Here is a 12,306-nt window from a genome sequence, read left to right as displayed (position 1 = left end):
GTGCCCAGGAGAGTTGAGACAAGTCTGATTTGTTTCAAGTCACAGCAGACACGTGCCGGGCTCGGTTTCTCATTTTTTTAATTATTTTTTTGGTTTGTATAAAAGTGCCCGTGTTCTAGGAAGATAATTAACATGGAAATTTGTATTTTTTCCCCCCAGCAATTTTCTGGCACAAATCATCTTAGATTGAGAGCAAAAGCCAGAGATGGGGACAAATGGGGAACAAGGGAGAGAAAAAGAAAAAACAGACAAGAGGGAAATTGTCTGCAAAAATACTGGAGTTATCAACTGCTCTTTGGTTTCTATCATTTATAGCCACAAAGATACTGTACATTGAAATGAGACCAAACATTTTCATGTGCCTAGAAGAGAGGCTGGGATGTGGAAGGGAGAGAGGAGAAGGGTCTTTTCTTATCATCATTCAAATTCATTCTTTGTCTTGGCCATTTCATTCATCTTGAAGGGATTCACTGCTTTCTTCTAGAGGGGAGCAAGCTTGCCTGTGTCCATAGCCTGAGTTCCGGGAGCTCTCCACGACAGCTCTCCTCCAGCCAAACCATCCCACGGGTCTGATCCCACACCCCGTGTACCAGGAAGGGTTGATATCAGGGTCTAGAAGGCAAAGGCCAGGAAGTCTTTAGAACGTGAGGCTGAGGACTAATTCTCCTGAGCATGTGTCACAGCCACCTTCTTGGGATTGAGAAGGAGGGACTTCCCGAGCTAAAATCATGGACTGGTCCAGCTGGAGTTAAAGCTCCCAAGCTATAGGCTGTGATCGCTCATATCCTCTGTGGCTCAGGCCCCGACCTGTAACATACACTTGCCAGTGGTTGCATCTGCCTTGTCATTGCCGGTGGTGAGCAGGTGGCGTGGCCTTCGCTTATTTTAAAATGACAATGTCTTTTGCACAATAATGAAGGAGGGAAGGGGGTAGCATACAGAGGAGGGACTGGGTGACTCAGGGCACTGGGAATGGGGTGCAACCCTCTTCCCCTGTCTGGTTCCCATTGTGCCGGGCCTATGGAGAAGCACAGGACTCGATTCTCTGGGGACTGCCCTCCAGCCTCTTTCACAACCACCGCTAAAAACCAACTGCAGGCACCCTGAGCCACGCAGCGCAAACAGGTCCCTGCTGGGGTGACGGGAACCAAGGGCCACATTCTCGACTTGGAGCAGATCCTTTGAAATCAGTGGGGCTCCGCTCGGGGCCGGCTCCAGACCCCAGCGCGCGCTTGGGGCGGCATTTTGCCAGCAGGGTGGCAGGCGACTCCGGCGGACCAGCGGACCCTGGCTCCACTGATTCACAGCTGCTGAGGATCTGGCCCATGTGCTTAGTTCTCTGGCTCTGCAGTGACTCACTTGCTGACATGCGACCTGTGCGTCCTCGCGGCAGTTAGAACATGGGCTTTGTGCTATGAGCACGTGGGGCCCCGTCATCCTGAGACTGCCGACAGCACGGTGTGTGTATAGGCTGCCCCACCACCAGAGCACCAGGCAACTCCATTGCCCAAGCTAATTCAGGTGGGCTGGGGAGTCAGGAGAGCTGGGTTCTAACCCTGCCTGTGACCTCGAGAAAGTCACCGCCCCAGTGTCTGGTGTGTTTATATTGCAAACTCATTCAGGAAGGGCTGTTACTGCCAGGGGTGTGCCTGGCGCTTAGCACAGAGCGGCCTGATCGCGTCGGGTGCTACCGGGTGCTGCCATGACACACGTTGTAGGAAGAGATTTGCTGGACAGGCTGATTAAAAACTGCAAGTTTTTAAGTTCTGCTGTTTGGAAAGTGCCTCTAGACTTTTCCTGGCCCATGGAATCTGCAACGTGCCTGGGCCAGGAAACTCCGTCTGTCGGCCCTTTGTAGGCCTTGCTGGGGAGAACGGCCTTCAGGATGGGCAGGAGGAAGGGGGTGAAAAGATGTAAGGAATTGTTTTAGAGTGTCTGAAGTCCCTCGAAAGGACCGTTTTGAAGTCTAGCTCCTGGACTGAGCCAGAGCAGAGTGGCTGGGTGAGGGGGAGGATGGATTGGGTTGCAGAAGATGAGAGGGAAAATGCAGAGGCAGGAGGGGGAAGCTATGGGGAGCAAGAGGGGGATTCTGGAGGGAGAAGAACAAAGCCTAGATAATGAAAGGACAGAAAGCTCAGCCATCTCACGCTGCAGCAGTCTAGCCTGGCAGTGACCCGCAATGTTGCACGTTCACCAGCAGAGGGCGCTGCTACACAGGCCCGAGCACACTGTGGCTAGCAATGACAGCCTTAACCCAGAGGCCTTTTCAAAAACTTTTGCTGAATTTGAACAACCCCACGTGTTTGGGGTCAGGTTGGGACAAGTCCTTACACAGGCGTGTGCATGTGTGCAAGGAGACCCTGCTCCTGCCATGCCAGGCCCACGCCCGGCTGCGGTCAGTGTGCACGGGGAGGTACAGGGAGGAGGCAGAGTGGCTTGAGCTGCTCTGAGTGCGGGCAGGCTTCATACGCACACAGCGCTGCTCCTGCACCTCGGCACTACACCCTGTTCAACGCCTGGGCGCTCTGGAGACTCTCCACCCTGTGACTAAACCAGGCTCTGAACATAGGCTACCATGGGAGAGAGACAGGAGAAGCCTCTCTATTAAACACTGACCCTGCCATGCCACCCACTGATACTGTCACCGACCTCCTAGGCTCTTCTGTGCTGGGTCCAATTATCTGGGGGAGGGCAGAGATAACGGGGGTGGGGGGCAGCAGAGCCATTTGGGGTGGCTCTGCGCCAGTCTGCACCAGCTGAGGAGCTGGCCTGGCTGCTGCACTTACTTACAGGGACTTACTCCTGATTTCCATGGATCGCTCGTGGAGGCGGCATTCAGCTTTGGGCAGGGCCAGACAGATGAGCAGCAGGTCCATGAAGCAGGCAGCCAGCAGTTTCATTCCCTTCAGCTCCCCCAAGGCTTGTGGCTGGTGCCGGAATTTATCAAGGTGTGAGTCCAGCCTGCAGAAACAGAGACCAGGAGAGTTAATGAGACGTCATCTTGGGTGGGGGTGGGGTGAGAAAATCAATCCACTCTCCGGAAAGACACCCAATGAATAACAGGAATTACAGCTGTTCCCGGGAAACTGGAGCAAACATGGAAGTGCCAACATTCTGAAACGGGTTTTTGTTCCAAATTGGACTGAAAAGCTGAAATTTCCCACAAAATAAAAAATTCCAAAAATTTTTACAATTTGGAACCATTAAAATGTTTTGTTTAGTTAATGTCAAAACAATACACACTATTAAACTATCAATCTTAATTACATTAAAATTAATGGTTTAATATAAAAGTCAAAATGAAACGAATCAAAATGAGGAGATTCAAAACGCTGTGTTTTGACTCTATCAAAATGAACCACTTCAACATTATCGAAACGAAACCAGAAAGTCAAAACGGTTCATTTTGGTTCTTTATGTATCCAAAATGTTGTCAGAATTGACACATTCCCGCAAAACAGCTGGACTTTGATAAAACTGCATTTTCCAATGGAAAAAATGTTCCCCTGAAAGTGTTTTGACCAGCACCAGTGGGAACGGATGCATGATCAGCATTGTCAACCACACCTTTGTCATTCAAAAGTCATGAGTCAGGTCCCTGCAAATCATGAGATCATGATCATAATATCATAGAATCATAGAATCTCAGGGTTGGAAGGGACCTCAGGAGGTCATCTAGTCCAACCCCCTGCTCAAAGCAGGACCAAACCCAACTAAATCATCCCAGCCAGGGCTTTGTCAAGCCTGATCTTAAAAACCTCTAAGGAAGGAGATTCCACTACCTCCCTAGGTAACCCATTCCAGTTCTTCACCACCCTACTAGTGAAAAAGTTTTTCCTAATGTCCAACCTAAACCTCCCCCTCTGCAACTTGATACCATTACTCCTTGTTCTGTCATCTTCTACCACTGAGAACAGTCTAGATCCAGCCTCTTTGGAACCCCCTTTCAGGTAGTTGAAAGCAGCTATCAATTCACCCCTCATTCTTCTCTTCTGCAGACTAAACAATCCCAGTTCCCTCAGCCTCTTGTCATAAGTCATGTCAGCCCCCTAATCATTTTTGTTGCCCTCCGCTGGACTCTCTCCAATTTATCCACATCCTTCTTGTAGTGTGGGGCCCAAAACTGGACACAGTACTCCAAATGAGGCCTCACCAGTGCTGAGTAGAGGGGAATGATCACATCCCTCGATCTGCTGGAAATGCCCCTACTTATGTAACCCAAAATGCCGTTAGCCTTCTTGGCAACAAGGGCACACTGTTGACTCATATTCAGCTTTTCGTCCACCGTAACCCCTAGGTCCTTTTCTGCAGAACTGCTGCCCAGCCATTCGGTCCCTAGTCTGTAACAGTGCATGGGATTCTTCCGTCCTAAGTGCAGGACTCTGCACTTGTCCTTGTTGAACCTCATCATATTTCTTTTGGCCCAATCCTCTAATTTGTCTACGTCCCTCTGTATCCTATTCCTACCCTCCAGCGTATCAACCACTCCTCCCAGGTTAATGAGCCCTTTAATATCAGATATTTTCTCGCCATGAAGTCACTTCAACACTTCAATGACATCACCTCCTGATCTTTTTGATAATCTAAACAAGCTGAGCTCTTTCACTAGTTCACTAGCAGGCATTTTTCTCCAGCCCTCAAAACGTTTCATTGCTTTTTGCTGCCCCATCTCCAATATTTCAAAAGCTTTTTCAAAGGCGGACGCCAAAACTGGATGCACTATTCCAGGATCAGTCTTACCGATGGTGTGTCACCTCCCTATGCTACTCACCATTCTTTTCATACAGCCTGGTCACCACAGCGTCACACTGGCTGCTCATGTTGAATGGCTTGCCCAGCATGGCCTCTCGATCCTCTTCACAGTTAGTGCTTTCCTGGATACACTTCCCCAGTCTGTAGGTGTGGCCTGCATGCTTTGCTGCTAGGTGTAGGACCTTTCATTTGGTTCTTTTCAAACTTGTTTTCTTTGAACGGGTCCAGTTTATCAAGGGATCCGATTGCTCTGCGTCACTGCCCTGTCCTCAGCATTAATTACCTCTCTGCTAGTATTTTATCACCCACCGATGTTAGCGGCAGTGATTTTATATTGCGTTGCAGTTCACTGATATTTATTTTCAAGAATTAATCCTTGAGAGATGTTAGGGGGCTTATTCCTTCACCCTCTCACTTTCCTGGTCCTTCTCGCATGAACAGAGAGCAAAAATACCCGAAGTCTGAAGGTGCAAACAATTTGATGTTTATTGGGGTCAACTTCCAGCAAGCATGATTCCAGTTTCCTTCCTTAGTGTCTCCCTTCCCAGCTCTGACACCACAGAGCCTTGCCTGTGTCCTTGTTCCTATTCCCTGTTCTCATTCCCCCCTTAGCAAAACATGATCCCAATTCCCCCACCCCCAGCCCCTGTTCCCATCCCCCCCTTACTTCCTGACTGACTGCAGACTACATAGAAAAACTTGAGTTCTGCTTAGCTAGACCTTAACCAGTCATTGTACTGACATTTAACTAACCAATCCTAACATACTGTAACATGGTTATTTAACCAATTATATCCCACCAGCCTCTCTATGGCTCCATCTACACGAGTGGTTTTCAACGTATTTACCATTGTGAGCTGCACATGCAGCTCTCTGTGTTATGTGGGCCACATCCACACAATATATATCCTACCTCTGAGGATGTCACATGGGCCGCAGCTGTGTGCTGATTGGGCCGTGGATTAAGAACTACTGCTCTATACTGAAAGATCTGGCTTGTTTCCAGGCCCCATTGCAAAACCCCAGTGTAAACAAGGTAATGCTGCTAATTGTCACCAGTGTAGCTTAGCCTGGTTTCATGCAGAGATAAGCTACACCAGTTCAACACACCATTTACCTTGTCTACAACAGGACTGTATTAGACCAGCTACACTGAAGACTGGAATCAGGGCAAAATCTCAGCATATGCTTTGCTCAGCTGGAAAAGCTGGATTCTAAAGGTCCTGGCTACAGTGGCAATAGACACAGATATTGCTAAATTAGTCATAGCGGGTGGGATAGTCCCGCCAACGGAGCCTTGAGGTGCTAAGGGAATAAATACATAATTTTTCTGGAGTTACCAAACTACTTGGAGAATTGAAAGCCACGTCCCACCTTGTAGTCTCACTCACTTCATTCAAACATGGCTGTGTGGCTCTTGGTCAAGCTTTCCAAAGGGGCAGGGTGAAAACACAAGAGACCCACATTCATTTTACACAAACCTTTAGGGCAATACCAAGCATAGGAAGTGCCAAGCCAGAGGGAATTGGAGAGAGTTCTCAGTGACGGATGATGTGCTTTGAAAGGACACGTTTGCCTTTTCAGCCTACTAAAGAAGTCACTACATGCAAAGTATTTGGTGACAAGGGTTAGAACTAGGGAGAACAGCAGGGATAGCAGGACCATTTGCTTTGCAAAAAGCAGGAGACCTTCTTGGCCTTTCCCTCCCGCCTTGGGGGAGCCCAGCTTCCTTTCCTTGTGTCCCTACCCCTGGCTGAGGGAGTGAAGACTTGCCAGACAGGGGGACTAATTGCTCCTTGTACCTAGATGGAAAGTTGCTGGGGTTCCTAGCCAGAAGGTGGAGCAGCAGTGTCCCAGCCTGGAGTCTCCTACTGTCTCTGCTCCCCAGAGAAATGGGAAAGAAAACCCCACCCATGTCTGTGGTACCCACAGCTGCGGTACCATTAAGAGTCTTATGATTCCTGAGGGCCTAAGAAATTCCCCCAAGCCTGAGTTTAGAGCCTAAGGTTTATCAGATCTGGGCTGGCTCCAGGTGAACAACCGGGATTGCTCAAGATGACCTTGGACAGAGGGGGAATGGAAGGGAACGCTAACGGAGTAGACTGTGTGGTCCAGTGGATCAGGGGTTGGCCTGGGAGTCAGGAGACCTAGGAGGTTCTGTTGCTAGTTAGCTCTGGGCTGCTGCGTGACACAGAACCAGTCACTTCCCCTCCATTGCCCCAGCTGGGTAATAATAATGCCTTTGTAAAGGGATTTGAGGTCTGTGGAGTGAGTGCCGTGTAAGAGCTAAGCGTGGCTTTCTGCAAGGTGCTCAGATACCATGGTGACGGGCACCCTTACAAAAACCTAAACAGATGGGGGAGAGGAGGCAGCTTAGATGGAGGAAGGGAGCAAAAAATAAATATCAGAGGGATAAACACGGAAAGAGCGAGGAAGTGTCCCTAGGCGGGTAAAGGAGAAAGAAGAGTGTAGCCAATTAAGGGAAAAGGGATGAAAACAGAAACTGCTCTATGGAAAGTCTGGTGCCAAGGAGACACGAGGAGGTGGGTCTTTAGAGACGTGATCGGGTTAAAATAGTTTAGATGGTGAGAAACTCATGGTTTAGTCCATAAACTGGATTAGATTTGGAAGAAACCTCCCCTCTGGGAAAGTTAGGTCCTGGTCATCCCCTTTGGAGCAACTAACCATGACTACTGTTGGAGACAGGCTGCCATTCTAGAGGGACCAGCGATCCCCTGCTGTGTGGGTATGTTCCTATGGAGATATGCACTGGTGTCCTGTATCAGGTATAGGGGAGGGGATAATGGAGTCTGGTTCTACATGGCATTTTACGTTGTTAATGCAGCGCTGCCCTGTGAGGCGGTTGTGTTTTACATTCATGGCTGATTGAAAGAGGAGCAAATTCATTGGATTCGATGCATGTTTATAGATTTCTTAAGACAACTTACCACTGGCAAGTTCTATTAAACAGCTGCAATTCACAACATTTTTGCATACAGTTTCTATTCATCATTGTCTTGCGACTATAGGAGAATTCATTGGGCATTTCAGAAACGCTCAGAGGAAGACGCTAACAGCTTTCCAATGTCCGGTCTCTTTTTATGCCAAAGACTCTCCCGTCTGGCGTAGTCTGAATAATAATCCAGGGAGAGAGAAAGGGGAACCCCAGGAAATGCCCCTACAAAGTAGGCTGTCATGTTGGAGAGTTGCACATGGTCTAGCTGGCAAGACTTCTGGGGATGGTGTTTTGTTTCTTACATTTGCTCAGCACGGTGAAGTTTTGCTTCTTTTCACTCCATGGTGCAGAGTTTGGCTGGCTTGAGATCGTTTTCAGATTCATGTTTCCTCATTTCCCTTCTCTGCGTCCAGTCTCCATCGGACGATGCAAGGAAAGCTGCCTCGCCCACCTGACAGAGGTCTGTCAGCCCAGCACTTCCTTTGGTGAACTCCTTTTCTTTTGATCTGCTTTAATCGCTCGGTCTAGGTCTAGGAAGATTAAATCTTCCATTTTGGGAGCCACACAGACTGCTTCAAAATGCATCGAAAACTTCATATTGGCTTATACACCCCGGGGCTCGGTCACTGAGCCCCACAGTAATCCATGGGAGGAGGGGTAGATGGGTGGAAGAGCAGGGCACACAACTCTGATGTTTGTGTGGGCAGGTTGTCAGCTCCAAGTGGAACCTAGCTCTGTGTCTAGGATCAGCCATTTTCAAAGAGAGCTCCTGCCTGTAACAATTACTCAGCTGTGATAAAGAGTCTTTTACCCAAGGATCTCAAATCACTCGACAAAGGGAGAGATAGATGCAGGAGAGAAGATACAGAGATTTGACTATCAAAAAATTTACAAAAGGAGCCACTTAAAAAAAATCACTGTCTCTGATAGGCGTTTGTTTTCATGGGTTGCTTGCTTTAGGGGTTCATGGATCTGTCTCGGTCATTATTACAGCTGGATCTGGGGGCCTGTGAAACCCTGGACACAGGTCCCCTTATTTTTTTAAGCTATCACTAAGGCTGAATAGAACCTTGAAAATGCGGCCCATCTTCATAACACCAAGCACTAGAAACCGACTTCAAGGGAAGCTATTTGTTAGGGTTAAATGTTCAGCCACTGATGGGTTTTTTCCCCCTAGCCTCCCACCATAGCCAGCCTCACCTGGCCTTTGAGACTCCTGAGAACCACTAGGGCCAGTGAGGTTTCTTGGTAAGGAAAAAGTCCGACTGATTCAGGGCTGTGCATCCGGACTGCCCCTTGTGAGCCTAGCGCTGGAAGCTTTGGGACCACCTGTATCAAGTTTGTTCCAAGAGCCCAAGCCAGTGTATTGACGGAAGAGCTCTCTCAGGAGGTCAGGTATTGGGGGGGGAAACAGGTTGGAGCGCTATGACCAGTATTTAGGATCGGGAGTCTGGAGTTCACAGTGCTGCTACGAGAGGCCACCTGACATTGTGACTGTGGCCACAGCAGCTCAGGCTGTTGATGAGTCTATGCATTAGGCTTGGTCTACACCTAAGTTAGGTCAGCACATTGCCCTGTGGTTGGCCACACTCCTGCGTGACATTGCCATGCCAACCTAACCCGCACGGTGGCTGCAGCTGTGTTGACAGAAGAAGGCTTCCATCGCTGAAGCGCCTGTCTGTTGGGGAAGTGGTGTCCTACACTAAAGGAAAACCCCCATTTCTGTTGGTGTTGGCTGTGTCTATACTGCTGTGTTATACTGGCCAATACAGTGACAGAGCTATGTCGGTACAGCCCCCTGTACTGTACATGTACCCATAGGGTTAGACTCCCATTAGGATTCTTTTAAGAATGTTGAGCTTGAATGATTGGAACGGGGGTGCAGGAAGAATCATAGAATATCAGGGATGGCAGGGATCTCAGGAGGTCAGCTAGTCCAACCCCCTGCTCAAAGCAGGACCAATTCCCAACTAAATCATACAGCATCATAGAATAGCAGATAGAATCATAGAATATCAGGGTTAAACTGGAGCCACATCTCCTGTTACGCTGAGTGGGAAATCGAGACCTGGGGCCTAACTCTTTAGAGTGTACGCAGCTAATCATCCGAGGGCCCTGGAGCGCACTGTCAATGCCTTTTGAACAGGGTTTTCTCTTCTTTGCAGAACATGGCCCCGAGAAGAACGCAGCAGGTGGGGGCGGGGCCGTCCACAGAGCAAGCCTACATCTCCGAGGTGGTTCTGCTGGGGAGCGCGGCCATGGGAAAGTCAAGCACAGCCTTCCGCCGTGTGAAAAACGACGTCAGGGAATCCGTGCCCACTGTGGGATGTGAGTGAGTGGCAGCAATGAACCAATCCTTTGGTGCAACACAAAGGGCCTGATCTGCGTCTCCCTTGTAGCAGGAGTGTCTCTGCTGAAGTCAGTGGAGCTACGCTAGCGTGAAGTCTGGTTTTGCTTAAGCTCTCAGGCCCAGCAGAGAAGCAGCAGGACGTCACTCAGGAGGCAGGGTTAGGGGCTCCAGTTGGCAGCGATGGCGGTGTCGGGGTTATCTCTATCCGAGACTTTTTAGGTTCGTTGTCTGACCGCAAGAGAGACAGACAACCCAGCAAAGTCCAAATACCAAGTTCTTTATTGATGTATGCACACAAGCAACAAAGATCCAGCCCGTTCTCCACACAGAACCAGCCCTCTCTTCTGCAAATTCAGATTGCTTTTATTATCTATTTCTTTGCGTCATCACTTATGTCGCGTCATCATTGTACCTTCGCAGTTATACTTTCCCAGCACACAAGAGAAAAACAAAGAGCAATTGTTATTTCTTGATAAGCTTTAAAAAAGGTACAAGTTGCTTCAAACCAGCTTCTACAACTATTTTTCCCAGCCTCTGCAAGCACTATCTTGATGCATAATCAGCATTGTCAACCACACCTTAGCCATTCTAAAGTCATGAGTCAGGTTCCCCCCAATCATGATATATATATATATATACACACACACGTTTCTTTTTATTTGCCAGTCTGGTTTCTGAGCTGCTACAGTGCACGTGGGTTATATTTTCAAGCTTTTCTCCTCAGCCAGTAGAGCGAAAAACCATTTTTGATGAAAGCCAAGACTCTCGTGCAATCTCTGGATTCTGAAAACTGGATAAAACATCTCGAGAGTTGGCATCACTCTCAGCAGTGAGTGAGTAGCTGCCTTTTTGGAGCTGCAACTAAACCTGAGACCTAAACTTACCTGTGAAACCACACACAGGTGCACACCTGAGCGTCTCCTCTGTGGGCATGTAACAGGGCGGCTTGCCTGGGTTCTGGAGTCTGGGCTAAGCCAGGCCGGAGTACAAGAGGAGCCTCACCTGAGTGGATGCAGGTGATTTAACATAAGAGGCAGCAGGATGTGGCAGGTGTGTGGCTGGTTGAGAGGGAGGAAGGAGCAGGAGGGCAAGCAAAGGAGCCACAGGGCTGAGACCCGGCGGCTTTGGGTACAAGACTCTCTGGAGTGCTTAAGGGGCCCATAAGGGACTGCTAGAGGCAAGACACTGCAGAGGCATCCCTGGCCACAAGGGGGCGCTTCGGCGGCAGCAACACTCTAGGGCAGCAAAGGGCAGTGAAAGGGCTGCAAGCCGTACCACCAGAGTGACACGGGCACCGATGCCTTGAGCTGGTAACTGCATCTGTGACATGGGTCCAAGGAGCTGGCTGGGGTAGAGGCAGGCAGTGGGGGGGGGGGGAAGGGAGGGTGCAGTGGGCAGGCCAGCATTGTCCCACCCATTTGCATTGCTCATGGCAGAGATGTAACACAGCCAGGGCTAATACGTTTCTGCTGCCCATCCATCCGTAAAGCCGCGGAGTAGCTGCTGGCTTTGGAAGTGCTGGCAATGCAGCCACTGGGGAGATCCGTGACCTTTGCTCCCTCCATCAGGGGTGTTGGTGCGAGTGAATGCCCTGGGCCCAGAGTTTTGAGAGAACTCTGCCCTGGAGATGATTGAGCCCTGCACCAAAAGCTACATATTTTGAAGGCACCAAGGACCATAAAAACTCTCTGAGCCCTCGTCATCTCTGGCCTCGATCCTGCAACCTCCTTTCCAGGCCTCCCCGACAGCCAGGTCAAGCCCCTCCCTCTTGTCTGACGGCTGGGATTGTCTTCTGACCTTGTAGCTATGACCACGTCACCCTGCTTCCCTGCAGTCGATTAAACATCTTGTTCTCACTGTTAATGTCTTTCATGGCTCGGCTCCTTACCTGCGCTTCGTTTTGTCTGAGCCTACTGCTTCCACTCTGCCGACGATGCCGACCTTGTCGGCCTGTCTGTCCACTTCTCCCATGCTTCCCCGGTGCAGAGAGTTCCTGTCCCAACTAGCCCTCAGAACTGCCACCCCAGGCCTCCTTCTCCTCAAGGCCTACTTGTGTGTCACGAAGCCACTGGTGTTGACAACTGCTAATGGCTCATTAAGGGACTGTGGGGATCACACAGAGTATTTTGTGCATTTGTTTGCATCTCAAAATTTATTTGATCTTGTAAGACTCAGACCGATCTACAGTGCACATTCATCGGCTATGCATCCTTCGGTCACCTTATCTGTTGTTCCATCACCTCATTCC

At 49.5% G+C, this 12,306-nt stretch overlaps 1 protein-coding gene across 1 annotated transcript; it reads right to left on the bottom strand.

Moving 5' to 3' along the window:
• Positions 1–233: 233 nt before the first annotated feature.
• PRLH (prolactin releasing hormone) lies at positions 234–2,931 on the bottom strand. Its single transcript, XM_039494685.1, has 2 exons — positions 2,801–2,931; positions 234–612 (listed from the first exon to the last, which is right to left on the bottom strand). Exons 1-2 carry the CDS (start codon positions 2,898–2,900, stop codon positions 449–451), a joined length of 264 nt encoding a protein of 87 aa, XP_039350619.1. The 5' UTR covers positions 2,901–2,931; the 3' UTR covers positions 234–448.
• Positions 2,932–12,306: the final 9,375 nt, after the last annotated feature.

The sequence above is a fragment of the Mauremys reevesii genome, linkage group 11 (assembly GCF_016161935.1).
Source record: "Mauremys reevesii isolate NIE-2019 linkage group 11, ASM1616193v1, whole genome shotgun sequence".
Taxonomy (NCBI): domain Eukaryota; kingdom Metazoa; phylum Chordata; order Testudines; family Geoemydidae; genus Mauremys; species Mauremys reevesii.
The sequence above is the reverse complement of the archived record's forward strand: the minus strand, read 5'-3'. Positions and strand labels throughout refer to the sequence as shown.